The sequence below is a fragment of the Notolepis coatsorum genome, assembly GCF_963971535.1.
Source record: "Notolepis coatsorum genome assembly, chromosome: 15".
Classification (NCBI taxonomy): domain Eukaryota; kingdom Metazoa; phylum Chordata; class Actinopteri; order Aulopiformes; family Paralepididae; genus Notolepis; species Notolepis coatsorum.
In genome coordinates, this window is record NC_140179.1 from 81,241,509 (window position 1) to 81,267,452 (window position 25,944).

General features: G+C 44.8%; 1 protein-coding gene across 1 annotated transcript; it reads right to left on the reverse strand.

Annotated features, from left to right (window-relative positions):
• LOC311241438 (protein mono-ADP-ribosyltransferase PARP12-like) lies at positions 1–23,245 on the reverse strand. The gene is made up of 8 exons (XM_084330267.1): positions 22,799–23,245; positions 21,899–22,034; positions 19,757–20,003; positions 18,558–18,635; positions 17,965–18,091; positions 17,341–17,512; positions 5,494–5,614; positions 1–193 (listed from the first exon to the last, which is right to left on the reverse strand). The coding sequence occupies exons 1-8, from the start codon at positions 23,149–23,151 to the stop codon at positions 72–74; spliced, it is 1,356 nt and encodes a 451-aa protein (XP_084186393.1). The 5' UTR covers positions 23,152–23,245; the 3' UTR covers positions 1–71.
• Positions 23,246–25,944: the final 2,699 nt, after the last annotated feature.

Below are 25,944 nucleotides of genomic sequence, written 5' to 3' on the forward strand. Positions count from 1 at the left end.
TTTGGTCACGAACACAAACAACACCTACACAAAGCATCCATCCAGCTATAGTCCCTACATCATAGTTAGGCTTAAAAAAACTTTTTGCTTTTTTTTTGTTTTAACTTCTTCTCCACCTCCGAGGTGGAGATAAAGTGAGGTCGTCGACGAACCCTCTTCTTAGTGTTGTGTTTAGTGTTCCGCTGATACATATCTGTAGTAGAGAGAGAGAGAGAGAGAGAGAGGGGGAGGGGGAGAGGGAGAGAGTGTGAGAGAGAGAGGGAGAGAGAGAGAGAGAGAGAGAAAGGGGATGAGATCAAGTTCAAGTTCTTTATTGTCAAATACACAACAATACAGGGGACATTGCAGGTAATGACATTTGTGCGTTTAGAGCTCAGACTCAACGGTGCACAATTAAGAAACAACAATGAATACAAGAATGGTAACAATAAGTAGTAGTAGTAAAATCAAATTAAATATAAAATGAGGTAAGATAAATCAATCGTTTACAGAAAGTGTCTTGCGTATAGTGCAATGCATGTGCAGTGCAGGGTGCAGTGTGTGTCCAATAACAATAAGTAGTACTTATTATTAGTACTTTTATTTTATCGTACTACTACTACTTATTATTATTGGACACACACGCACCCTGCACCTTAACTCTTTAATTGCCAAACCCGAGATAAGTGGAGTTAACTCGCCATGCGTTGGACGCCAGAACGTGAGATATCTCAGGTTTTGGTCGTTTATTCTTTTATTCAATATTTTTTATTCATTATTCATCCAGGGACCTTGGTGTTCCCATGAGTCTGAGATCGCCAAAGTGCAATACCGGCCGCATCCATCTAGACGGCGGTATCGAGCACCCTTTGAAACCTTATATCTTGGCCTGTGCAGCGGTCAAATGTCTCCGGGCGCAGTTTTCTGGGTCGGGCCAGTTGAGCGGTTCTCCCAGTTGCATTGAAGCGCGTCAAATGCTCCCGATCCATATGTTGTGGTGGGTTATGTCGTGGACCAAATGGACATCGGATGGACCAGATGGTGATCAAACAATTGGAATATTATTTTTGGAATACTCCCGATCACAGGTAAGGACTATCTGACGTAGGCCTGCCGCGATAAGCAATAAATCGATTAATTGCTGCGATAATTAAAATGAATGCAATGATTTTGACGGGCGCGATTAATTGCTATTTGCGCGTTTGTTTTAATGAGGCGGAACCAGTGCCGCTTGTCAGTCACTGTCCGTGTTGGGAGGCGGGCCGCTGACGTTACTAGAGTACAGCACGGGAGCTCCGTGGGGCAACGCCACAGCTTAACTACATTTCTCAATAGTGTTGCTCCTTTTAACCAAGTAGCATTATTTGTAGTGTAACGTTAGCTATTTTTAGACCCAAGTAGTTACTCGCTACTGCCCGGAGAAACTGGACTGCTAAATAAAGATGAAAGATAGAGCTTTGATTCTCATTCCATGCTAACAACATTAGCTAAATACCTAACAAACGAAATACAACGTATAGCATAGCTACAAGTACAACACAGAATAACGTTAATACAATTACATGCATCATTGTTTACAATGAACGGGTGGGGCTAGTCAAAGGACTGGACACGGGGACAAGTTAAACATGAATTAATTTATTATAACACTCCGGTAGTTTCGAGTCGTGCTGCAGTGCTTACGCACCACAGCTATTCTATTATATACTGCTTTGACGCTTCCTCCTCATCGTTGATTGCCTGTAGTAGCTGCATCTAACGTTAGTAGCTAACGTTAAAACTACCTAAAGTTAGTTGTTCACCAACAATCTCAACATTTGTTATTAGCTCAAAAACAACCGGACGAGACAAGTTGTCGGCTCATATGTTCTGCTTAGGATAATCACAACAATACTTCCGGTCCGGTCGGTGGGCTTCAAAATAAAAGTCTAAAACCGGAAAAGACGGAGCGGTGGGCTTCAAAATAAAAGTTTTGGGAAATAAATTTCTCAAAAAAAATTCTCTAACCGGTCGCAATAATATCGCTTATCGCGATATTTTCGGGGGCAATTAATCGCCCAGCAAAATGTGTTATCGTGGCAGGCCTAATCTGACGTGAATTCTGGCTCGATCGTGCAATGCTTTTATAACGATGGAGCTGATAAAAGTTTAGTGTTCAATACGAATGCCGTTACTGGCAAACAAATAATCAGAAACGACCCCCCCCCCCCCCCCCCCCCTGCATGTAAGTAAGTAAGTAAGTAAGTAAGTAAGTAAGTAAGTAAGTAAGTAAGTAAAGTTTATTTATATAGCACCTTTCACAGACCAGGGTCACAAAGTGCTTCACATAGTAAAAACATCAATACAATGCAAAAGATAGCAGCTCTAGGCAGAGCCACCCAGGTACTCCACCTTGTGGCGAGTATAAAAGCAAAGGTATACTCCCACTTCGTTCTCTCCCCCAATGTCTCTCAGTGAGAGAAGAACAAGTATGTTACTGCTGCTCTTTCCATGTGAATAAAAAGAAACCACACCAGTTCAGGCTCAAGATAGAAACCATGCCTCTTGACCACATTAAACAGTCTTTAGCTGCTTTTTCGAATGCTCTGTCCCCTTTTTTCTTCAATCTAGACAGGGGGACAGCCAGCAAGCCCTGATCAGACGACCTGAGCGATCTGTTCGTGGTGTATGGACGCAGTAGGTCGCAGATGTAGGCAGGTGCCTGACCAGAACCTTAAAGTGAATTCTGAATTTGATGGGGAGCCAGTGAAGGTAGGGCTGGGCGATATGACGATATTATATAAATATCGGGTACAGTTCATTAACGATACACTTTTTTAACGTATCGTGGATATCGTGATGTTTTGCCCAAGAGGATTGTGTCGCGTCAATCTGGTCCACCCCGTTCAAACTTTTGAACAACGCCGCTCCCACACACACACTACTGCATCAAAGTTAGTACGTATGATTAACAAAGGCATTCGTTTTGTGGCATCAACATTATATAGTTACACGTTATATAGTTACACATCAGCGTATTTACCCAAACATAGCAACGTCCAATGACGACATAGATAGCAAGCGTTACTGTTCATATCTCAGTCCGTGCCGAGTTGTGCGTGCCCATTCTGCGGTCTGTTAATAAAGTTTTCAATCAGACAGATGTATGGAAAGGCTTTTATTATAACATTTGTTGCAGTAAAATCATTATGCCTCGTTGTCATGCTGCGGTGCGCTAGTAATCACTCGTCGGCTGCGGTGAGCTGTTGTTGTTGTCGTTGAGCTGAGCTCTCGTTAAAATCAAGGAGGGCATTCAGGAAGTAAAAAAAGAATAGCGCTGCCGATTGGTGCTAAGAACAGCAGGGCGGGTACAAGCGGTGTGACGTAATTGGCAGACTCGACTGTCAATCAAAATTATTATTATTGCCGGCTGAATGATTGAACGAATGAACGTTATTAACGATTGCAGAATGGGTACAATACAGTACAGCTCAATACAACAACAGTGGACTGACTGGAGGATGAAGACCAGAAAAAGACTTTCGGCTTTTTTACATAAGGGTCCTCCATTTTCAATTCATCAAAACATTTAGAGACATACAAATATACAGTAGTTTCATAAAAATGCTAAAATCCTATTGATTGATTGATTGATTGATTTAAAACTTTATTAACATATTGCAGAATGGGTACAGTACAGCTCAATACATACAATTGTTAAGGGGATGCAGACCAGCGAAAGACTTTCGTCTTGTTTACATCAGGGTCCCCCATTTTCGATTCATCATATTTCATATCTAAATTATATAATATCTCATTGCTAAATATATGCAATATATAATCTAATAATCCAATAATCTAAATCTAATATATAATATAAAAATGCTAAATGCATGGGTATTTTATTTTGTCTTTAATGTTAGCTTGCAAACTCAAATACTGTCTTGGTAAGCCTCATAATGAATTGTTTGGGGAAAAAAAGAAAAACATCGTGATGCGTATCGTGTATCGCCGAAAGGTCAGAAAATATCGTGATATCATATTTAGGCCATATCGCCCAGCCCTAAGTGAAGGGAAACTAAGATGGGAGTGATGTGGCAATATTTTCTGGACCTAGTCAGCAGCCTAGCGGCTGCGTTTTGGACCATTTGTAGCCGGCCCAAAATGGATGCATCGAGGCAAGTGGCGGAATGAAACAAAAGCATGAATAATCATTTCCAGCTCTACCTGGGACACAACAGATCGGAGTTTGGCAATATTTCGTAGATGGAAAAAACAGGTACGTGTCAGAGATCTAATGTGGTGATCAAAGCGCATCTGCTGGTCAAAGATCACACCAAGGTTTCTGAGCTTGGGCATCAGATTTGTTGAGAGGGTCCTCATGCATGTGGCAACTTCTGAGGTGACTTTTTCTGAGCCTATAATAAGAACCTCAGTTTTTTCTGCGTTTAACTGAAGGAAGTTGTTTGCCATCCAATCCTTGACAGCAGTCAGGCAGTCAAAGAGGGCAGATAATTTGTCAGTTTGTTCAGGCTTGAAAGAGACATATAATTGGATATCGTCAGCGTAGAAATGATAAGAGACCTCTTTGAATTGACTAATGATTACTCCCAGGGGGAGCATGTAAAGTGCAAACAGAGTAGGAGCCAGCACAGAACCCTGGGGCACGCCACAGGACAATGGAGCAGTTTCGGATGTGAAAGTGCCAGTAGACACAGAAAAACAGGAGGAGAACCAGTCCAGCGCACTCCCAGTGATGCCAGCCCACTGCCTCAGCCTTTCGATCAAAATACAGTGGTCGACTGTATCAAAAGCTGCAGTTAAGTCCAATAGCACCAGCACAGAACATTTTCCCTCGTCAGATGATCTCATGATGTCATTTGAGACTCTGAGGAGTCTCAAATGACATGCATTCATGATGAAACATAATACCTATTATAAACATTTGATTTGGGAATAGTAGCGTGTCCAGGCAAGAAACGGCAACGCTTATAGTAGGATTCACGTATGAGGCTATAACTCAGCCTTTCGGGAATGATCCCAGACCACTCTAAAACCATACTTATATTCACCACGGTATTATAACACGGGAACGTATGGATGAAAAAATGTATTCTTTTTCACATACTGAACAATAGATAGTTGATGTCAAATGGGCCATAGTATTGTATCCATAGCTATAATATAGAATATAGTTATAGCTCTACAAACAAGGTGACGCACTCCTATCTTTTAAAGCGTGGCATTGCTACAACGGGCCCCATCTAATAGCTGGCACTGAATGAGTTAACATGCACATACACAAGACACTTTCTGTAAACGATTGACTATTTCATCTTACCAATTTTTTTTTAATTTTATTTAGTTTTATCGTCTAATACTAAGTAGTAGTACGATAAAACAAAATAAAATATCAAAATGAGGTGAGATGAAATCAAGTCAACTGGGAGGAAGATCAGAAGAGAGAGAGGCGTAGTAGAGTGCGTCTCTCCGTGGCCACAGGTGGACGGCGATGGGAGACGGATCAGGAGTTACCGTGGAAGCTGAGATGGTACTCGCGGCGCCCTTTCACCACGGTCACCTCCGCGGTCCTGTCGGCCATGTACGCCTCCTCCAGGTCCTGCGACGTCAGGGACGTCTTGCACAGCTTGTCGTCCTGACCGCAGAAGAGGAGGAGGGTGAAAGGGTCCATTAGTAGGGGAGCTCCAGTAGCTCACCGCGTATCTCGGCGCTATTTCGGCGTCGGGGACAACCGTGCGCGTCACGGATCTGGGGTACACGAGTTCGACTCCCGGACTCGCCGTATTTTCTCAGAGTGTCTTCCCCATCTATATCCCATTCAACCTGTTTCTGTCGGTCATGCTTGACCAGAAAAAGCGATAAACGCTAAAAAGAACCAGCTGTCTGGTCAAAGTTTAAAAAAAAGAAAGGGTCCATTAGTCTTGGACCAAGGTTATTATAAACAAAAACAAAAAAAACTGGTAAAAAAAAAAATTCTTAATTGAAAAAAAAAAAAAAAAATGAAATTATATTGTGCATTTCTAAAACGAACAAAACTAAAACTTAAGTCTTTGTAAATATGGCCAAATTACAACAGTGCTGTATATACCGCATATTTACATTTACTGCATATATATATATATATATATATATATATATATATATATATATATATCCATATTTGTCTGAATGCAACTGCATATATCCCCACTATATACTTACTTGTAGACCTGCATATAACCCATAGCTCTGTATGATAGCATGTACAAATGCTGTATATACCATATATATATTTATTCTCACCGCATATATGTATCCACGTCCGTCTGTACATACCTGGACGTAGTCCTTTTACATATCTATAGATACTATATCTATAACTGTACATATCCTACTCTTACTAGTTACACTGCTGGCCAGTATGACTACAACCATACTGTCTTTATACCTGTATCACAGTACATATTATACTACAACTCTGTACATACAGTACATCTGATTAGTACTACACTCAGTAGTACTAATTTGTATATTTTGTACCCGGTTTAATCACCTGTACATTGTATATTGCCGTTACACTTTACGGTTATATTTGCACTCTGGTTGAATTGCACTCTGGTTGAATGCCAAACGATAGGTTATGTATATAACCTAGTTATATTAGTATTGGCTGAGCGTCCCGCTCTAGCCTTATGAGATATCCCTTATCTCCTAGTACCTAATATACTCCAATACGAACAACTTAATGCACCCCACCTGATCGGGCCCCGCCCCTATGGAGGCGTAGCCTATATAACCATAGCTATGGTCACCAACACACTCTTCCTCGCCAAATCTCGTTCCAGCAAAAGATCCCTCAAAAGGGAACTCAGGGCCGCGTAGAGCGGGACGCTCAGCCAATACTAATATAACTAGGTTATATACATAACCTATCGTTATATATCGTATGGCTATCGCGTCCCGCTCTAGCCTTATGAGATATGGGTTAGAGCGGACGCGAGACCCGACAGATGTACCCCCTGAGGACCCGTAAGCCCACATCAAGGGGTGCGGGGAGCCCTGTCACCCCATCATTCCTAATGAAGGGGGGGCGCAGTCAACTCCACCTGAATGCGAACAAGAGGGAACTAGAACCCCTTGAACACACCGCACAGGCGGAACCACATGTGACTCAACACACTGTGGCCCATACCCACACACTCCTGCTACCCTACCAAAGGACGGGAAGCAGGAAGGCCACAGACCCCAGAACCGCCTGGGAGACAGAACCCCCGGTCACGTCCATGAGGTAAAACCTTACAAAGGGGCCCGGGGAGGACCATGAAGCTGCAGCACAGATGTCCTCCACCGAGGCCCCACCCAGGAGAGCGGCAGAGGCAGCCACCCCACGAGTGGAGTGCGCCCTGACGCCCCCAGGGGGATCCTGCCCAGCCAACGTGTAGCAGAGGGCAATGCCCTTGCACAACCAATGGGACAGGCGCTGTTCGATAGTGCCTTACCGGCATGAGAACCACCGTGACAGACAAAAAGCTGAACGGTGACCCCGAGGTCCTGAGTACGGCTGAGGCAATTCCCAAAGCACGGACCGGACATGACAGGTGAAGGCCCGCATCTAACTCACCACCGTGAGGAGGCGGATGAAACGCCTGAACCACAATATCCCTGGAGCGGAAGAACTCCGGATATTTACAGGCACGAAGGCAGGATTAGGCCGCAGAGTGGCACCGCAATCGGAACGAAAGACAGGCACTCTGGGCGTACCGAGAGAGCACAAAGCACACCCACGCGTCCTTGGCCTCAAACGGGGCCAAGGACAACCGACCGAGGACCAGTTGAAGATCCCAAGTCGGAGCCCAGGAGCGTTGCACCGGCTTAACGCGTCGAGCGCCAAGCAGGAAACGCTTCACAAGAGGGTGGCTGAACAAGACATCCCCTCAAACCCCTCATGATAGGAGGATATAGCTGCTGCATATACCCTCACCGTCGAAGCCGACAGTCTATCAAGGAGAGACTGGAGGTAACTAAGGACAGCATCCAGGGGGCAGGAGACTGAGTCCCGGCCCCCCGCCTTACACCACACTTGGAACATACGTCATCTGCCTGCGTAAGCGCGACAGTGGAGGGAGCATGCGCATTCCGGATGGTAACACCATCAGGATCAAGAACCTGCGCCCCTCAACGTACCCGTCCCAACAACTGACCTAACAGATGTATGGGGAAGAATCCCTGGCGGCACGGCATCGGTCCCAGACCTGCCTGGCTATGTCCAGATGTAATCCCCACCCGTCAGGATGAGGACCGCCCCGCGACAGTACACCTGCACCCACATTCTCCCTGCCGGGGATGTGGGGAGCCCTCAGGCCGCACAGGTGGAGGACGCCCATAGCCAGCCGCCTGGTGCAGACAGGGGGAGCGTACTCCTCCCTGTCTGTCGATACACGACACTGACGTCGTATCGTCCGTCCTGATCAACACCATTTGTGGAACAGAAGGACCGCTTTCAACACCATCACATTGAACGTAGCGCAGACCGGGCGTCGGTGAAAACGCGACGTGAGACAGCGCCGTAACCGTCCTAGGACGGAACCTCCCGAGCGTGTTGACAACACGCTCTGAGAGGGATGCCCATAGCCCTCCAACCGTTGACTGGGAAGAGGAGTACTCTACATCCAGTCTACAGCAACCCCAGGCTGGTAGAGACCTGCCTGGTACGAGACCTGACGATCCACCTTGACCGCGAAGGACCAGAACGTTGTCAGGGCAGAACACTCCGTAACCCCTGACGACGCAGAGGCCCCAGTGCGGCCTCCACGCACTTGGTGAAGATGCGGGGAGTCAGAGAAAACCGAACGGCAGCCTCTGGTACTCATATGCTAACCCTGCAAAGGAAGCGTAGGTAAGCCCTAGGATGGAAGATCGGAGATGCGCATACGCATCCTACAGGTCTATGGAGGAGAACCAGACCCCCACCTGACAGTGTTCAACAGGCAGGAGACGATCCAAAAAATGCTGAACCTTCCCGTGGGACAGGTCCAGCCTGGGACTGACACCCCCACCTCCCGATTTCTCAGGCAGAGAACACCGGGAGGAGAACGCCATGACGATGGCTTGCTTCGTCCACAGAGATTGGATCTCGTTGACCAGAGCTGTCACTGCTGGAGACCCTGACAATAGGGTCTGTACCAAACGTGAAAAGGGGTGGGGGCACAGCGGAACAACAACACCATCATCAAATTTGCTGATGACACAGTAGTGGTGGGCCTGATCTCTGCCAACGACGAAAGGGCCTACCTGGAAGAGGTAGAGAACCTGTCACAGTGGTGTCAGGAGAACTGCCTCTCCCTGAACGTCAGCAAAACAAAAGAGATGATTGTGGACTTCAGGAGGTCGGGGGTCAAGGACTACAGCCCCCTCAGCATCGACGGGGCACCAGTTGAGAGAGTGAACAGTTTCAAGTACCTCGGAGCCCACATATCCGAGGACTTGTCATGGACCACACACATTGACAGTGTTGTGAAGAAGGCACGACAACGCCTCTACTTCCTCAGGCGCCTAAGGAAGTTCCAAGTCAGCCAGAAGATCCTTAGGAACTTCTACTCATGTACAATAGAGAGCATCCTGACCGGCAACATCACCTCCTGGTTTGGGAATAGCACTGCACAAGACCGTAGCAGACTACAAAGAGTGACACGTTCAGCCGAACGCACAATTAGAGGGGGGCTTCCCACCCTCCAGAACATTTACAACAAGCGGTGCAAGGGGAAGGCTAAGAGAATTATTAAGGACTCGAGCCACCCGAACAACTGCCTCTTTGAACTGCTGCCGTCAGGCAAGCGATACCGGAGTCTTATGGCGAGCACAGAAAGACTCAGAAGGAGCTTCTATCCCCAGGCCATCAGGCTGCTAAACGAACAATAATCGCTAAAACGAACAATAATCACTATGCAACAACCATCAAATGCACACAGCACACACACCCACACGCACACACACACTCACTCAAACAAACAACACACTGCAGCACCCACTCTCCACACTTAGATCACACAAACACACTTACACTTTATATTTATTGATAAAGGATTTGCACTACAACTCGTACACCTACTGTGAATTGTACCTAAACTGCACCTCGTCCATTTATGCCTTGCACTATATAGTATTGTATATTAGTACACTGCACAGTATTGTATATTGTATGGTAACTACGTCTACGAACATTGTACATATGTCTAAACTGAACACTGTGACCTCTTTTTTTTCTTCTAATTTTTACTATGTTTTTATTTCATACTTATCTTGTCATGCACAGTCTCTGGAGCGCAACAGTAAGAAGCATTTTGTACAAAAGTATTCTGTACTTCTGTATGACAACTATTAAAGAAACTTGAAACTTGAAACTTGTGTAAACACAAGTCCCCGCCTCAGCGTTCTCTCCATCCACCTCGACATATGTTACTGCCGTAGTCATATGTGATGACACTCCCAACGCACCCGCCGCCATGTGGCGCAGGTCCGCCAGGAACTGTAGATAGTTGGCCCGGTCCCCCCGCTGTGCGTAGCCAACCCTGGAACCGTGCAAGCAGCGCGTTCCGTGTCGGGACATCTGACTCTGACACAGGGTTCGAAATTAACGGGGGCTTGGGGCAAAATGCCCTCGAAAATTGACCAAATGCCCTTGATAATCAGTTAAGCGGGGCAAAAAAAGCCCCCGACAGTTTACTAATTATATATATAATTATATATATGCTCTACAGTGCGTATTTGCCCCTAATAATATGTGTGTGTGCACACCGGAAAAATCATTTACTTGCAGTGCGAGACAGACGAGTGATTGTGAAGATTACAAAACAGCTCCGCTGTTAATAGTTCAGATTGAAACTGGACTGAAATTCAGTTTTTGGGTGGAATGTTTGTTCCAAGGAGGAGGGAGGCGGGGCCCGCTGCGTGTTACAGGGAGATGCTTCCAGGCACTTGAGAGGTGCGAACACAGAGAGAGCGCTCTGCTCTCATCAAGCATTACACTGCTATCTTAACGTTAGCAAGCTAAGCATCTGCATAGCGCGACCCGTGTAACGTTAAGTAACTTGTGTTCGGCGGGGAAAGACCGTTCCATTTGTAACACAACTACAAAGAATAACATCCAAATCCGATCCCGATGCGCATTTCCTTCATTCCACAGCGCTGAGCGCGCAACGTATTTCATTGATCGATCTGGCCAGAGCCTATACTCAGAAACGTTGCGTGTGTGGGGTTTTTCATCAATTTGAAACAAGCCTCTTGACTGTTGGAATTAGGGATGTTAAAAATAAAATATCTAATAATATTATTCAATATTAGACATTCATTGATCCAGAGGCAACCGGTTATTCGTCTGCTATTTGTAGATGTATCAAGAAAACAACACAACTTGCCCTCAGGGACAATAATATTTAATCTATTTAGATAGAGTATGTATGTATTATTTACAGATAATTGAAGGTACGTACCTCAAAACATGAAACCAAGCCATGATGTCACACATCGTGTGTGTGTTACTTGAACAATTGTCACTGTGCTCCTAAATTTCTGTGTGCTCCTAAATTTGTATTTAGATTTTATTTATTAACATTTTATTTAGGAGCACATGTGCTCCTTGGGAAAAAGGTTAGCGTAGAGCCCTATATATGGAGACATTAACATTACGTTATCAAACATAGGGATGAAGACTGTAAAAAAAAGTGTCAACAATGTTTTATAATCTTTATGTTAATTTTCATTATACAAATATTGTGCCCCCGAAATACAAAAAAAAAGCCCCCGAAAAGCAATTAAGGGGGGCAAAAAAAGCCCTTGAAAAAAAATGTTAATTTCTAACCCTGCTCTGACACCACCCACGAGGCAATCGCACCCAAGGGCCGGTTTGATACGGGGGGCTTCCTAGGTGAAAAAAGCCCCCCCACTGAACACCCCTCCAGAACATGCTGAGGAGTTGTTCTGCAGGCGGACATGCAAGGTGTAAGGACCCCATGGGTTCCTACTAGGGATGTCCGATATTATCGGCCGACCGATATTATCGGCAGTAAAATGTGATATCGGAAAATATCGGTATCGGTAAATTTTTTTTTTTTTTTTTTTTTTTTTAATATACATTTATTTAACCTTTATTTACCCAGGCAAGCAAGTAAGAACCAATTCTTATTTTATTTATTGTCAAAAGTATGCATGTTGGTTTAATTCAACAACAAGAGATATGTAATGTTAATTTTTACTTTTTTAATTATCATATTTTGCACAGATAATGCTTACATTTAGAAAGCCTTTTGAATGCATCCAGTGAAATTATTAGTTACCTGAAATTATTCAGTTTTTTTGGGGGGAAACCCTGCATATATCGGTATCGGTTGATATCGGTATCGAAATTAAGAGTTGGACAATATCGGAATATCGGTATCGGTAAAAAAGCCAATATCGAGCATCCCAAGTTCCTACACACCGTAGCCCTGCAGTGATATTACTACCACCCCAAATCACACGTGCCTGCGAGACCACTGCCAATATTTCAGGAGTGGGAGGCACCAACATGATACCTGGCCTGGCGAAGGCGAGGCCGGGGAAGCCCGCACTGTGTGCCTCAAAAGGTTTCGAGCCCCCCTGCTGACAACACTTAAGTTGACAGACGTAACACCAGGCTCAACCAACACAGCTTATGGTGTGGGAGCCGCTTGACAGCACAACATTCTCACGGACAGACCCAGGCTCAGCCATCAACTGGGTGTCAGCCCCTGTCCCCATGAGAAGCGAAAGTGGGGCCGCCCGCGCTTCAACGAAGGCACGTGGCCCGCAGCCAAAGGAAACAATCAGAGCCCACTTTTTCCGCTGGTGTTGGGGAAGGGAATGATCGGAGAGCGGGCTGCTCGTGGCAGGATGGTGACGGCTTGTTTGTTCAAGCCGAACCCATCCTACATGGCCGATCCCTCGGCCGCCAAGGCTGTCGGCCTTGTGAACACCTGTCGAATCAACGCCCAGGATACCTCCGGCGGGGGAAAACATGGCCGCCTGTCGAGGGCCTCGTCATCGCCGCTGACGAGGCCGTGCTCTCTCTTCTTCTGGCTGTGCGGTGTGAGGCGGTGTGGGGCCTAGGACAATACCGCCCACGCTCCAGCAGAAGACCAAAATCCCCTGCGGAGAGGGGAACCCTGAACGGTTATAGCTTGCGGCTGGGTCAAAGCTAATAACGTCAACAACCTCGCGCGATGTGTCGACGTCGGCTGGCCCTCAAGGCCCCGCCACCAGACACAATTTTTTTTAATAGAAAAAAACAGCAAAATACGAACACAGTTCTAATCGCTGCCAATTCCATACCGTGGCGGTACAGGCTTTAGCAGCCCACCAGCCACTCACCAGGCCGACCCACCCATGGCGTCCGCCGGGCGGGGCACTGTTTCAATATGTCAAAAACAAAGAACTGATGTTAACACGGAGCACCAGTGGTGGTTGCAAACAGCAACCTCCACTGTGGTGTGCACCATGAAAGGGTTAAATCAGGGGTCTCAAACTCGCGGCCCGCGGGCCAATTGCGGCCCGCGGGATGATATTTTGCGGCCCCCTACTGGACATCAAAGTGTAGTGTTAATGCGGCCCGTGCACTACTGTTTGCCGAGTCGTTGCGCGAGAGTTGGAAGTTTTATTTATTTGATCACTTGTAGGCTACCATAGCGCAGGCTCATGACAGCAACGTTATGTTAGTGACTTGGTTGAAACGTGATTCTGGAGTGATATGATATCAAGTAAAGTGGAAGCAAATGCATCCTCGCTATCTCTCCTCTGCGAGCAGTGCTGCGCGCTGTCCGCCTGCACTGCCCCATATGTCTGTCTGGGTGTACGGGTCTGGTCCAATCACATACGCGTCCCGTCAGCGTTTTTCCCCCTCAGCCACAGTCTGCGAATCAGAGGCAGAGTAGGGGAGTAGGGCGGGTCTTCACGGACTGCTGTCGTCTTTCTCTTTCAGTTCAAATCGGAGCAGAGTTGAAAGCGCATATACAGTAAACTCACTCCCAGTTTTATCTCTGAGATAAATGTAGCTATTAGCCTATTTTCGCCAGCAGGCAACCAGCAGAAAAATATGGCATTTTCAAAGATGGTCAGTAAAAGAAAAGTCGACTGCAATTCAAAGGTGAATGGACGGAAAAAGTCCCAGCCAGGGGCGTAGCTGGAGATTCTGGGCCCCACTAAAGAATCAATTTGTGGGCCCCCAATCTATTAAAAAATTTGGGGCATTTATTTATTGATGAAAACGCATAATATGGTTTTTACCTATTTTTTTTATAAGCAGCTTTGTGATAGAATAAAAAAAAATGCACAGTGCATTTCCATAGCTGTGGATGAGTCCACTGACACCACTGAGAAGCCTGAAGAACCGTTAATGTTCTGAAGAACTGTTCATGTTCTGAAATGTTATTGCTAAAGATTGAGAAGATTGGATCAGTTGTACTTTTTTTTTGAATACTTGAAACCCTTTTTTTGTGGAATATTTGATGCGGCCCAGCCTCACCCAGACTCTACCTCCAGCGGCCCCCAGGTAAATTGAGTTTGAGACCCCTGGGTTAAATGAATAAAAGAACTAACCCGCAAAATACTGTAGAATGAGCAAACCCATATACACAACATTAAGGGGAGGCGGACCAGAGCGAACTAGTCCCGCCTTCATTCAAAATATTCACAACAGCACACCAGCCCTAGCTTAGCCCATTTACCAAAAAAGGTAAACAAAGCCCCCCCCGCACTACTCCCCCAGTAGACACCGATTGACAGTCAGCATAAATGGTTGAGAGGAGAGAAAGCTGTAGCAAAGACAGACCTTCTCATAGCAGAGTGACAGAACGAAACAGTAGCCCCCTACACAGGGCCGCCTCAGGGGGTGGGGGGCCTCGCATTTAAATCTCGCACAGGGCTCACGCATCGGCCCCAGATGGGGACACCGTTCCACAGACCCCGCCGGAACACAAAGGTAACGTATCTGGCTAGGCTACCTAGCCACGGCCTACCCAGTTGTCAACCCATTTACCCGTAAAAAAGGTAAATAGGACTCAGCAAAAAAAACCACAACAGCTACCGACTGACCTTCATTGATGAACCGGGTAAGAGGAGGGAGAAGTGACAACATCTCACGGCGGAGATATTAGAACAGCGTAGCATGTAGCAGTAGTGGTAGCATGTAGCATTAGCGATAGCATGTAGCATAGCATTAGATGTTTAACAGCACGCCCAAGACCATTTGGAAACCGTTCACTGCAGTGAAACGTTCACCAAACCATCCTGCCCCCGGTGCCAACACACAACATGGTTGTGTAACAAAACAAACCAGCATTACTAACACTAATACCCATGCCTGAAGACACAGGGCCTACCTGGGTACAAGCTGGCCCGACAGCCAATCTTGCACAGCTGAACCTTGGTCTGCTGCCATCAGACGAGGAACATCAACATAGGCCCGTCGTGTCGCTGAAAACATGCTTCGAAGATGCCAGGGGCCAGCAACCTCCGGTAAGCTTCCAACATTATGAATCTTCTCTGATCTTTTCATCCCACTAGTTACATACGGTGCACGCAGCCGTTATGATGGAACGAAAATAGAGGAAGAGTGTGTTGGTGACCATAGCTATGGTTATATAGGCTACGCCTCCATAGGGGCGGGGCCCGATCAGGTGGGGTGCATTAAGTTGTTCGTATTGGAGTACATTAGGTACTAGGAGATAAGGGATATCTCATAAGGCTAGAGCGGGACGCGATAGCCATACGATATATAACTTATTTTTGTTGTACTGTACTTGTGCTGTATAATGACAATACATTTTAATCTAATCTAATTAGTCAAGGTAGCAAGCACGAGGAGGTATTGGTGCACAAGTTTATCAAGACTTGGGTGTCTACACGACTCAATTGCCTTTATGAAGTGAGTTGACTATATTACATAATACCTTCCGGCCTTCTCAAATCTTGCCCCTAACAAATACCCCCGATGTTATAATAAACACCAAAAATCTACACAAACACAATCACTCATACATGCATCAATGCACCCAACACATACATGTTCTTATATAACAGTTTACACAAAAAGTTACTATACTATTTCCCCATTTCGGTGGACCTTAAATGTTCTACACAGGTTTCTAAGGTATACCTTTTCAAAAAGGAGCTTGCTTCTAAGAGAGCGTTTCCTAGAGAGGTCCCTGAAGGACAAAGGTACATCATAAGGTGGAGCTGTCCTTCACTGTGGTGCTGAAACGTGGATCGATCTATTCCTCCTAATCAATTGTTTCGCTTGTATAGGATGTTGGTCGGCCTAATAACGCTAACTGTGACAGGATGAGCGGAGCGTGTCGCTGAGGGACAGCCATAAGTGCCCTGGACAGCCCTTTTAAAAAGGTAGACCTTTCAGAAGGTATAGCTTAGCTTAACCGGACATGAAACTTACCAATGTGTTCCGTGTCTCTAGTGAACTGTAGACACCATTTCCTCAATTCATTTCAATAGGGCCCAAGTCGAGGAAAGTTGAAAACATAGTGGAGGAAATAAGTGTCGGCAGTTCACTAGACGTCTGCTCATACGGCAGAGTTTCTGGGGGAGGAGGCGACACGTCGGTCCATGTTATGTCTGAATAACATAGGATTCAGGTTTTTTTTTTTTATGTGGGGAAACAGCGCCCTTTATCTCTCATCATCATACAGGGCTGAAGGAGACACCAGAGTTTTCTTCCCAACAGTGAAACGATAATTATGCTAGCGAAGTGAATATAGCAAAATGTGAGTAGAGCCAACTGGCTGTGATAATAGCGACAAAAAGGTTTCCCCAACTGCAGAGTACATTGACAATAAATAGCCTGCCTCACCCTGGCAGACAGGTGTCACTACACCCGTGTTGACGTACAGCTGAAATACAACCAATGTTCCACTGTCGACTGAAAACACACCTCCTCAAACAATATCTGAAATAATATCAGATACATTTTTTATAAAATAACCCTCTAACCTTTAACATTATGTACCCTAATACAATGCTATTCTTATACTACTACCTATCTTGCTAATATGTCTATACTACTATGCACTCAAGAGTGCAACACTCAAGCTCGATATTATTTTACAAACAACGCCACTTAGCTGCCAGACATGTACCCCTCCTGGTGACTTGTTGTTCACAATCTGTAAGTCACTTTGGATAAAAGAGTCAGCTAAAATGACTAAATTGTAATTCTGAAGCACATGTTGTTTTGTCGAGCGATTAGCGAATGTGTAAAACGAGTTTGTGTAAGGAAGACACAGTGGAATTCTCCTTTTAACTTCTAAAAAGTGATCCCAAAATAAAATTACGAGACAACTGCGGCCTAACGGGACTCACAGGCCGTCCGTACTCGATCCAGTTTTCGTGGTCGCCCTTGTAGTACCACAGCCACTCGGTTGTCAGTATGATGTTGCCGGACTTAATCGTAGCCGAGGAAACCGTGGAGAGGCGGCGGATGGGGTCCAACACCCGTGTCATGGTCAGGAAGTCTATGGGCCGCGCTCCTGTGCTGTGAACAGAACAACCAACAAAGCGTTTAAGAGAACACGCCAACATTTTGGGAAATTAGCTAGCTTATAGTCTTTTCCAGAGAGAGACAAGAATATAGAGACCAGTGTCCTCTCTGCGCGTTCAGTAGAAAGCCATCTGGCTGCACGTTAGCCTAGCTTAGCACAATGAATGGAAACAGACAGTGATGGGTAGCCTAGGCATTGTCCAACTAACAAAGGCTACCCATCACTGTCCGGTTCCATTCATTGTGCTAAGCTAGGCTAACATGCAGCCAGATAGCTTTCTACTGAACGCACATGAGAGGAAACTGGTGTCTATCTTCTTGTCTCTCTCTGGAGAAGACATAAGCTAATTTGCCAAAATGTTGGCGTGTTCCTTTAAGCTCTGTGCCTAGCTCCCGGCGAGAGCGCTACAACGCCCATCGGCGTTCGGAAAGAGCCGACCCCTGACCTTTGCGTCTTGCGGGGATCGCAGAAGGCCCGCTCGATCTCCTCCATGTGCCTCAGGTCCCTCCAGCAGCTCCCGTCGAACACCTCCCACTTGTAGGGGAGGGTATAGTGCACATGCTTACATTGGCCTAGAGAGACAGACAGACAGACAGACAGGACAATAACTTGTTGACTAGGGGTGTAACGATGCGACCTCACAACGATTAATTTCGATTACGATTATTGAGGCAACGAGTCAATGCATCATGAAATCTCTTCATTTGACCACGATTCGATTCGATACATTTTCTATCAGTTAATTCCCCAAACAAATTTGAATACACAAATGTGGCTGGGGGAACTGATTCACTCAGCATGAATGGACCATAGGTCAATAAAAACAATACACAAAAAAAAAAAAAAAATTCCCCCCCGATTAATTTAGATTATAATCGATTCTAACATATTCAAATCGATGCAGTTGAATCGTCACATTAGAATCGATGCATTTCGATTAATCGATGCATCGTTACACCCCTATTGTTGACACAATCTCACCCAAGGCAACGTGCAAAAAAAATAAAGCCAAATCGGCTAGAAGGTCGGCGAGCTCACCCTTGAAGCGACAGATCATGCTGAGGAAGTACAGGCAGATCTCATCCCTCATGTGGACTGGGGCACACTCTGTCCACTCTGACATACAGAAACATATATATATATATAAAATTGTATTCATAAAAAGTCCAATATCGATGTATCGGACAATATTCTGACACATCCTTTTGCAGGACAGCCTATTTGTACTGCATGCAAAAAAAACCTGCATGGTTTGGGCCTAAATCTGCATACAACTAGCATAAATTGCCCATGGCTGCAAAGAGGAGACTTGTGTGGTTCCAATGAGCCCATTTTCATTCGGATATCTCAGTGAAGGGCCATGCCCATTTTCCAAATGTAACTTGATTTTGGAGCAATATTTATCCCCTTTGCGGGTGATGTATAACATATCTTCATGCCAGCTCAACATGAGCCTGCTACTACAGCTACATAAAATATGGCTAACCAACAGACGGGATTACCTGTGGGGGAATCATTAACATTGAGATACATAATGTCAGTAATAAGCCAGTAGTATCATGGCAACAGATTTATCGGTCAGGCTCCATTTTATTTTTATTTAACCTTTATTTACCCAGGCAAGCAAGTACGAACAAATTATTATATACAAAAACAGCCGACCAAAAAGCAAAGGCCTTTTGAACAAAGGGGGGGGGGGGAAGCTGCAACAAAAACAAGGTTATGTACATGCATACAAGAAAAAATAAAAATAAAAAATTTACTAGGGATGCTCGATATTGGCTTTTTTACGGATACCGATATACCGATATTGTCCAACTCTTAATTTCCAATACCGATATCAACCGATATATATGCAGGGTTTCCCCCCCCCCCCCCAAAATTTTTATAATTTCAGGTAATTAACATTACATATCTCTTGTTGTGGAATTAACACAACATTATGCATACTTTTGACAATAAATAAAATCTGAATTTGTTCTTACTTGCTTGCCTGGGTAAATAAAGGTTATAGAAATGTAAAAAATAAAATAAAAAAGAAAACAGTTTTTTTTAAACCGATACCGATATTTTCCGATATCACATTTTAATGCAGATATCGGCCGATAATATCGGTAGGCCGATAATATCGGACATCCCTAAAAATTACAATAAACTCTAACACACACTTACCTCTGGGGACGTAGGGCGTGGGTGCAGTGAGGTGGTGGATGTTCTGGTAGATGACACACACTTACCTCTGGGGACATAGGGCGTGGTCTTAGCGAGGTAGTGGATGTTCTGGTAGATGAAGGGCAGGTCGCGGACGACGTCTCCACCGAGGCCCCGCTCCTCCAGCATGCGGACGACGTGCTGCCGCTTGCACTTGAGGCCGAACTCACATCTGCCCTTCAAAAAGTGCATGCACACGTGCAACTTGGTGCAGTTGTCCATGAAGGTGCAGGCGCCGTCCGGCCCTGTGCCCTTGTTGTAGTCAGAACACACCTGTAGAGGAGGAGGGAGGGAGCACACGAGGAACACCGTCGATTCGCTGCCGCAACGTGTTTCACTCACACTTTCCAAACCAGATCCAGAGTCTCTTGGGACAATCACAAGTCAATAATCCAAACCTCTCACACACTACCGTACTTTACCTCTCCGGAAATGGACACTTCCCTCTCAGGTCAAACGCACATCAACAGGGCACTTTTTGTTTTTACATTTTCTTTTGTTGTTGTTGTTTTTTTTTTTTTTTTTACAAAACGGGGTCAGGTCCTTCAGGGGCATTTCTTCGTTCCAGTTTTTCTTCACCCAGTTCTGGGCATTATATTTTCTGGTGTTGGAACTATTTGACTTGACTTGTTTTTTGTGTGTGTTTTGACTTTAACAGCAGCCTGACCTTAAAAAAATCAACTTACATCTCCTGCGTTGACATTACCGTGTAGTACTCCTTTTTGATTGTGGCCAGTGAAACTGCTCTCATTCGAGGAAGTATCATCCAAATCAGATAGCTGGATTCTCGTTTCACCGGTACCGCTACGTCTACAGGCGATTCCCCCTCTCTAGCTCTCTCTCTCGCTCTCCCCCTCTGCAAAATCCCAGGAATACGAAAAAGGCTACTCTGGTCTTTTGTTCTTCTCCAGAGAAAAGTCGAAACGACAGTGAGCTGCGGTGGAAACATTTCTCCAACGCTTTACTAAACAGAGAGCACAACTTAACTCTTTCAGTGCCACTCACGAGATTTCTCGTGTTTTTTTATAGGTGGTTGCTAGCCACTCACGAGATTTCTCGGATTTTTTTTTGCGATCTGAAAAATTATTGCATCACCCGAGCCTACCCGAGTATAGCCGAGGGCCGCCGACGATCACTGTGGAAAAAAGCGCCCCCTGTCGTCTCCCAGATGACATAAGTGATTTTGGAATGGACTCAATGAAAATGAATGGGGAAAAAAATCCGGTACTCCACATTTTCCAGTTCACTGATCCAGCCGGGGTTACCACAGTTCATTCTGGAGCCTCAGATCCCCGCGGATCATAGAGATCTACTGTGTCGCGTTGGATCCATACACTTATCGATTTTTTCGAATGGTGATCAGGAATTGGAATATACCAGTTGGATACCATCTGATGTCAGGTAAGGACTCTGTGTTATCAGTGGTAGGATAATCGGAGTAAGTTTGATGAAGTTATAAGCTGTTTTGTGAAATGTCTTCTTTCGGTTTCATTGTAAAAGTCCGAGAGGAAATCAACGGGGCGATTATCAGTGCGCGGCCGTAATGTGCGTGCGTGCACGTATAATATTGATCATCTAGCGTTTATTTGAAAACGATTCATAAAAAGGCCGACGAATATCAACGTTGTGGAATATTCCACTAAAAGACGATTTTCATAGAATGCTCCAGAATGAGCTGTTTTTTATATCAAAACGGGGGCTTTTCTAACTGCTCTGAAATGGAAACGACGCGATAAAAAAAGAATCTGCCTTCACAGCACTGACTGGAAAATAGTATTTGATAATGCGATGGGCAGATTAGACACATAGCCATAATTTAAAACATAGATTAGGCGATATTAACGTTAACATTGGCGCCGATGGTGGCATTCAAGCGGTAAAACGGAAAACCAGGCATGGCATTGAAAGAGTTAAGAGCACTGACAACAACGCCAGAGCGCCACACAAACCACCAGAAGCACCTGCAATGCAAAAAAAATGTCCCACATTTAAATGGAGGTCACAGTGGATAGCAAAACAAGCATGTGATAAAAAAATAAAATAATAATATTTTTCGCAAAGAACAAAGGAAAACGACAGTATTTGGCCAGCTTGGAAGTGCAAGGGATACAGATGTGTGTCCCGCCATAGGTGAGCCAATCACATCTTTGGGCACATAGGTGCATTACCTCCGGCAGCAAGGTGGGATCGTTCTGCAGGAGCAGTAGAAACAGGTCGTCTTCACTCAGCTCATGCAGGGTGCACTCTCTCAGGATGGGGTAGTTGTGCTCTGAACGTATATCATGGGAGAACTTGCACGGTTTCCTACGAGGAGGGGGTGAGAGACTCAAACTGTCAACACGCAGTCTATTACACATTCAAAACCGATCTTAAAGAGCACCTACAGGAGGCTGCAATTCGAAACTGGCCACAGTAAATGTCCAATGCCCCCCCCCCCCCCTCCCCTAATAGACAGTCTCCTCCCCACCGTATGTATTCTCTCCCCACCGTATGTATATTTCTCTCCCACCCACCCACCCCCTCCTAATGTACAGTCTCCTCCCCATCATATGTGTATATTATATTCTCATCCCCACCATATGTATATAATCTCTGTCAGGATATATGGGTAACAGTACTGTATATTTGCATATCATATATGTCACAAATGTAACAGTACTATATACCTGTATGTCATGTATGTCCCTATGCCATAAATGTCATGATGTCATGTATGTTGTGTATGTCATAGATGTCACTATGAATTGAAAATGGGGGACCCTGGTGTAAACAAGACAAACGTCTTTCTCTGGTCTGCATCCCCTTAACAATTGTGTGTATATTGAGCCGTACTGTATTGTACCCATTCTGCAATCTGTTAAATAAAGTTCTCATTCATTCATCACTAGATCAGGTGCATAACCAAAAAAAATACAGAAGCACTGTTGTATGTTGCAGGTTATTAATTGCACCAGTCAGACTCAACACGGGGGCGTGGTCAGGGCTGCTGGCGGTGGTCACTCCCAGAGAAGCTAACTCGGGTTAGCAGCAAAAGTGATGGAGGCCAGCTAAACAACAAAGACACTCACCTGCCTTTCCCATGTCTGCAATTTCCATAAACAAAATATTTACAAAGGTGCAGCTCCTGGCAATGCGAGCAGTCCTGTTTTCTATACATCTTGCACAGTCGCAGCGATGTTTTCGCGACAACGGTACAGTTAGCGCCCCACTCGCCCGTCCACTCCTCCGCGTTCTTCACGATCACGAAGCGGGGGCACTTCTTCACGATGAACCACAACTCGTCCTCCGTGATGTCGAAGCGCTGGAACACATTCATGTGCAGCTGCAGGAGCACCATGGAGCCTTTGTTGTTACACAGCACACTCGTCGCATGGTGAATGATTCTAGCGTTAGCGTAGCTGGAGTCGGACATGTCCGACATGTTGGAACCAAAACACAACAACAGGCGGATGTCCGATCGCCACTTCTTCTTCTTCTTCTTCTTCTTCTTCTTCTTCGTTTGATTTATTGGCAGTTGGCACATCCTTCAGGGTGCATTACCGCCACTTCCTCTAGTTTGACACGATCGTAACTTCACAATACCGCCATCTTCTGGCCCCCTTCCACGTCCCATGCTGTCCCTTCTGCGCAATAGGGCCAATAGGGGGTGTCTGCAGAGCCGCAGAGCCAGGCTGGACGGGTTGGAGGCGGTCTGGACAAGTATAAGTGGTCTGGACAAGTAGTTGCGGATGGGGGGGGGGCGGGAGGGCGGGGTTCGTCTCGTTTACATAGGTACATTATACATAGACAGTAATGTTACATCTAGACATGTAATAATAGAGTAAACTTGTACCCATACAGTGTTACATCTAGACATACCAGATCTAGTAATAATAGAGTAAACTTAACTTTCGTCTCAGTAACAATGTTCATAAAGTGTTGAGTGCTACAGTGTAGGTTAGTTTATTAGGACAAGTGCATGACAGTAAGGTTAGTTAGGGTTAGATTTTTTTTATTTAGATAATGGTTGAAGTAGTAATAATAGAGTAAACTTAACTTTCGTCTCAGTAACAATGTTCATAAAGTGTACATCTAGACATGTGTACATAGACAGTAATGTTACATCTAGACATACCAGATCTAGTAATAATAGAGTAAACTTAACTTTAGTCTCAGTAACAATGTTCATAAAGTGTACATCTAGACATTTATGACATACCAGATCTAGTAATAATAGAGTAAAGTGTTGAGTGCTACAGTGTAGGTTAGTTTATTAGGACAAGTGCATGACAGTAAGGTTAGTTAGGGTTCGATTTTTTTTATTTAGATAAATGGTTGAAGTAGTGAGTCGGGATTAGACGGGATTCGGCTGTCCTAACTGGGGTGGGTAGTTCATTCCACCATCGTACTTGTATTGAAAAACTGATTTTATGTCTGAGGAGAAGACCGGTACTCATCATCTTCGTCTCCACAAAAAGAAAAATGACATGTGAAGTATGTTGTGTGCCAGGTTCAAACAGTGCTGTATATGTACAGTTTATTCCTACTCCTATCCAAGCTCCGGGAGGGTCATCAAAGAGAAGTCGGGTCATCAAAGAGAAGTCGCCTATTCTTAGTCCTTGCCCCACAATGGTGGAATGAACTACCCACCCCAGTTAGGACAGCCGAATCCCATCTAATATTTCGCCGTCGACTAAAGACTCACTACTTCAACCATTTATCTAAATAAAAAAAATCTGTCATAAATGTCTAGATGTACACTTTATGAACATTGTTACTGAGACTAAAGTTAAGTTTACTCTATTATTACTAGATCTGGTATGTCTAGATGTAACATTACTGTCTATGTACACATGTCTAGATGTACACTTTATGAACATTGTTACTGAGACGAAAGTTAAGTTTACTCTATTATTACTACTTCAACCATTATCTAAATAAAAAAAATCTAACCCTAACTAACCTTGCTGTCATGCACTTGTCCTAATAAACTAACCTACACTGTAGCACTCAACACTTTATGAACATTGTTACTGAGACGAAAGTTAAGTTTACTCTATTATTACTAGATCTGGTATGTCTAGATGTAACACTGTATGGGTACAAGTTTACTCTATTATTACATGTCTAGATGTAACATTACTGTCTATGTATAATGTACCTATGTAAACGAGACGAACCCCGCCCTCCCGCCCCCCCCCCCCATCCGCAACTACTTGTCCAGACCGCCTCCAACCCGTCCAGCCTGGCTCTGCGGCTCTGCACATACCCCCTACTCCCTCACGCAGCCTCTCATCCCGATCGCCACTACTGTTGTGTTTCCAAACCTTTTGACCACGCGGGGGCGCTCCTGCTCCAATGTGTAATGGGTCTCAAATTGATGTTTGCTGCCCCCCAGTGGACGCTGTGGGGGTCGGACAGACACCCCATGGTTTGATTGATTGATTGATTGATTGATTGATTGATTGATTGATTGATTGATTGATTGATTGATTGATTGATTGATTGATTGATTGATTGATTGATAACTTTATTAACAGATTGCAGAATGGGTACAATACAGTACGGCTCAATACTCACAATTGTTAAGGGGATGCAGACTGGAGAAAGACTTTCATCTAGTTTACATCAGGGTCCCCGGACACAGTCAGGCGTTTATTTTGAACCTTTGACATTGTATGTTTGTCTGACTGTCAACACGATTTTAGATTAGATTGTATTGTCATTGCACAGCCCTGCTAAATATTCCATCCCACTGTAATATTGCTATTTTCATTCTAACTATAGTGTGTATATACTTGACCACATTGTGCACAATTGTACAGCCCCTGGCCTATTTTATTTTATAATTCTATTCTATTGTGCTTCTATTTTAATTTAGTTGTTAGTTGCCATTTTATTTTATTCTACCGAAATTGTCTGTCTGTTAATGTCGCACCAAAAACGACCAACTCAAATCCCCTGTATGTGTAAACTACTTGGCAATAAAGACCTTTCTGATTCTGAAATTAAGTTGGTGTCTAACCAGAGTGCAAAGTAAAGTGCATAGCAGTATACAGTGTAACGTGAATATGTGGAGTAAACGTGCTAAGCTAATGTATGTACAGTATTATATATTCGAAACTGACCCCGGTAAATGTCCAACCCCCCCCCCCCTCCAGTTTCCTCCCCCTATATATTTTCTCTTTTCGAAACTCTGTCTGTAAGTAAACAGTAGGCCTACTGTATATTTGTA

Bases quoted from the DNA above. Each gene is read 5' to 3' on its own strand.
- LOC311241438 (XM_084330267.1), bottom strand. From the start codon at position 23,151: ATGTCGGACATGTCCGACTCCAGCTACGCTAACGCTAGAATCATTCAC. The intron at 18,092-18,557 runs GTGAGCTCGCCG...CTGTCTCTCTAG, and splicing joins CATGATCTGTCGCTTCAAGG to GCCAATGTAAGCATGTGCAC. The intron at 17,513-17,964 runs GTCAGGGGTCGG...TTCTGTTCACAG, and splicing joins GATCCCCGCAAGACGCAAAG to CACAGGAGCGCGGCCCATAG.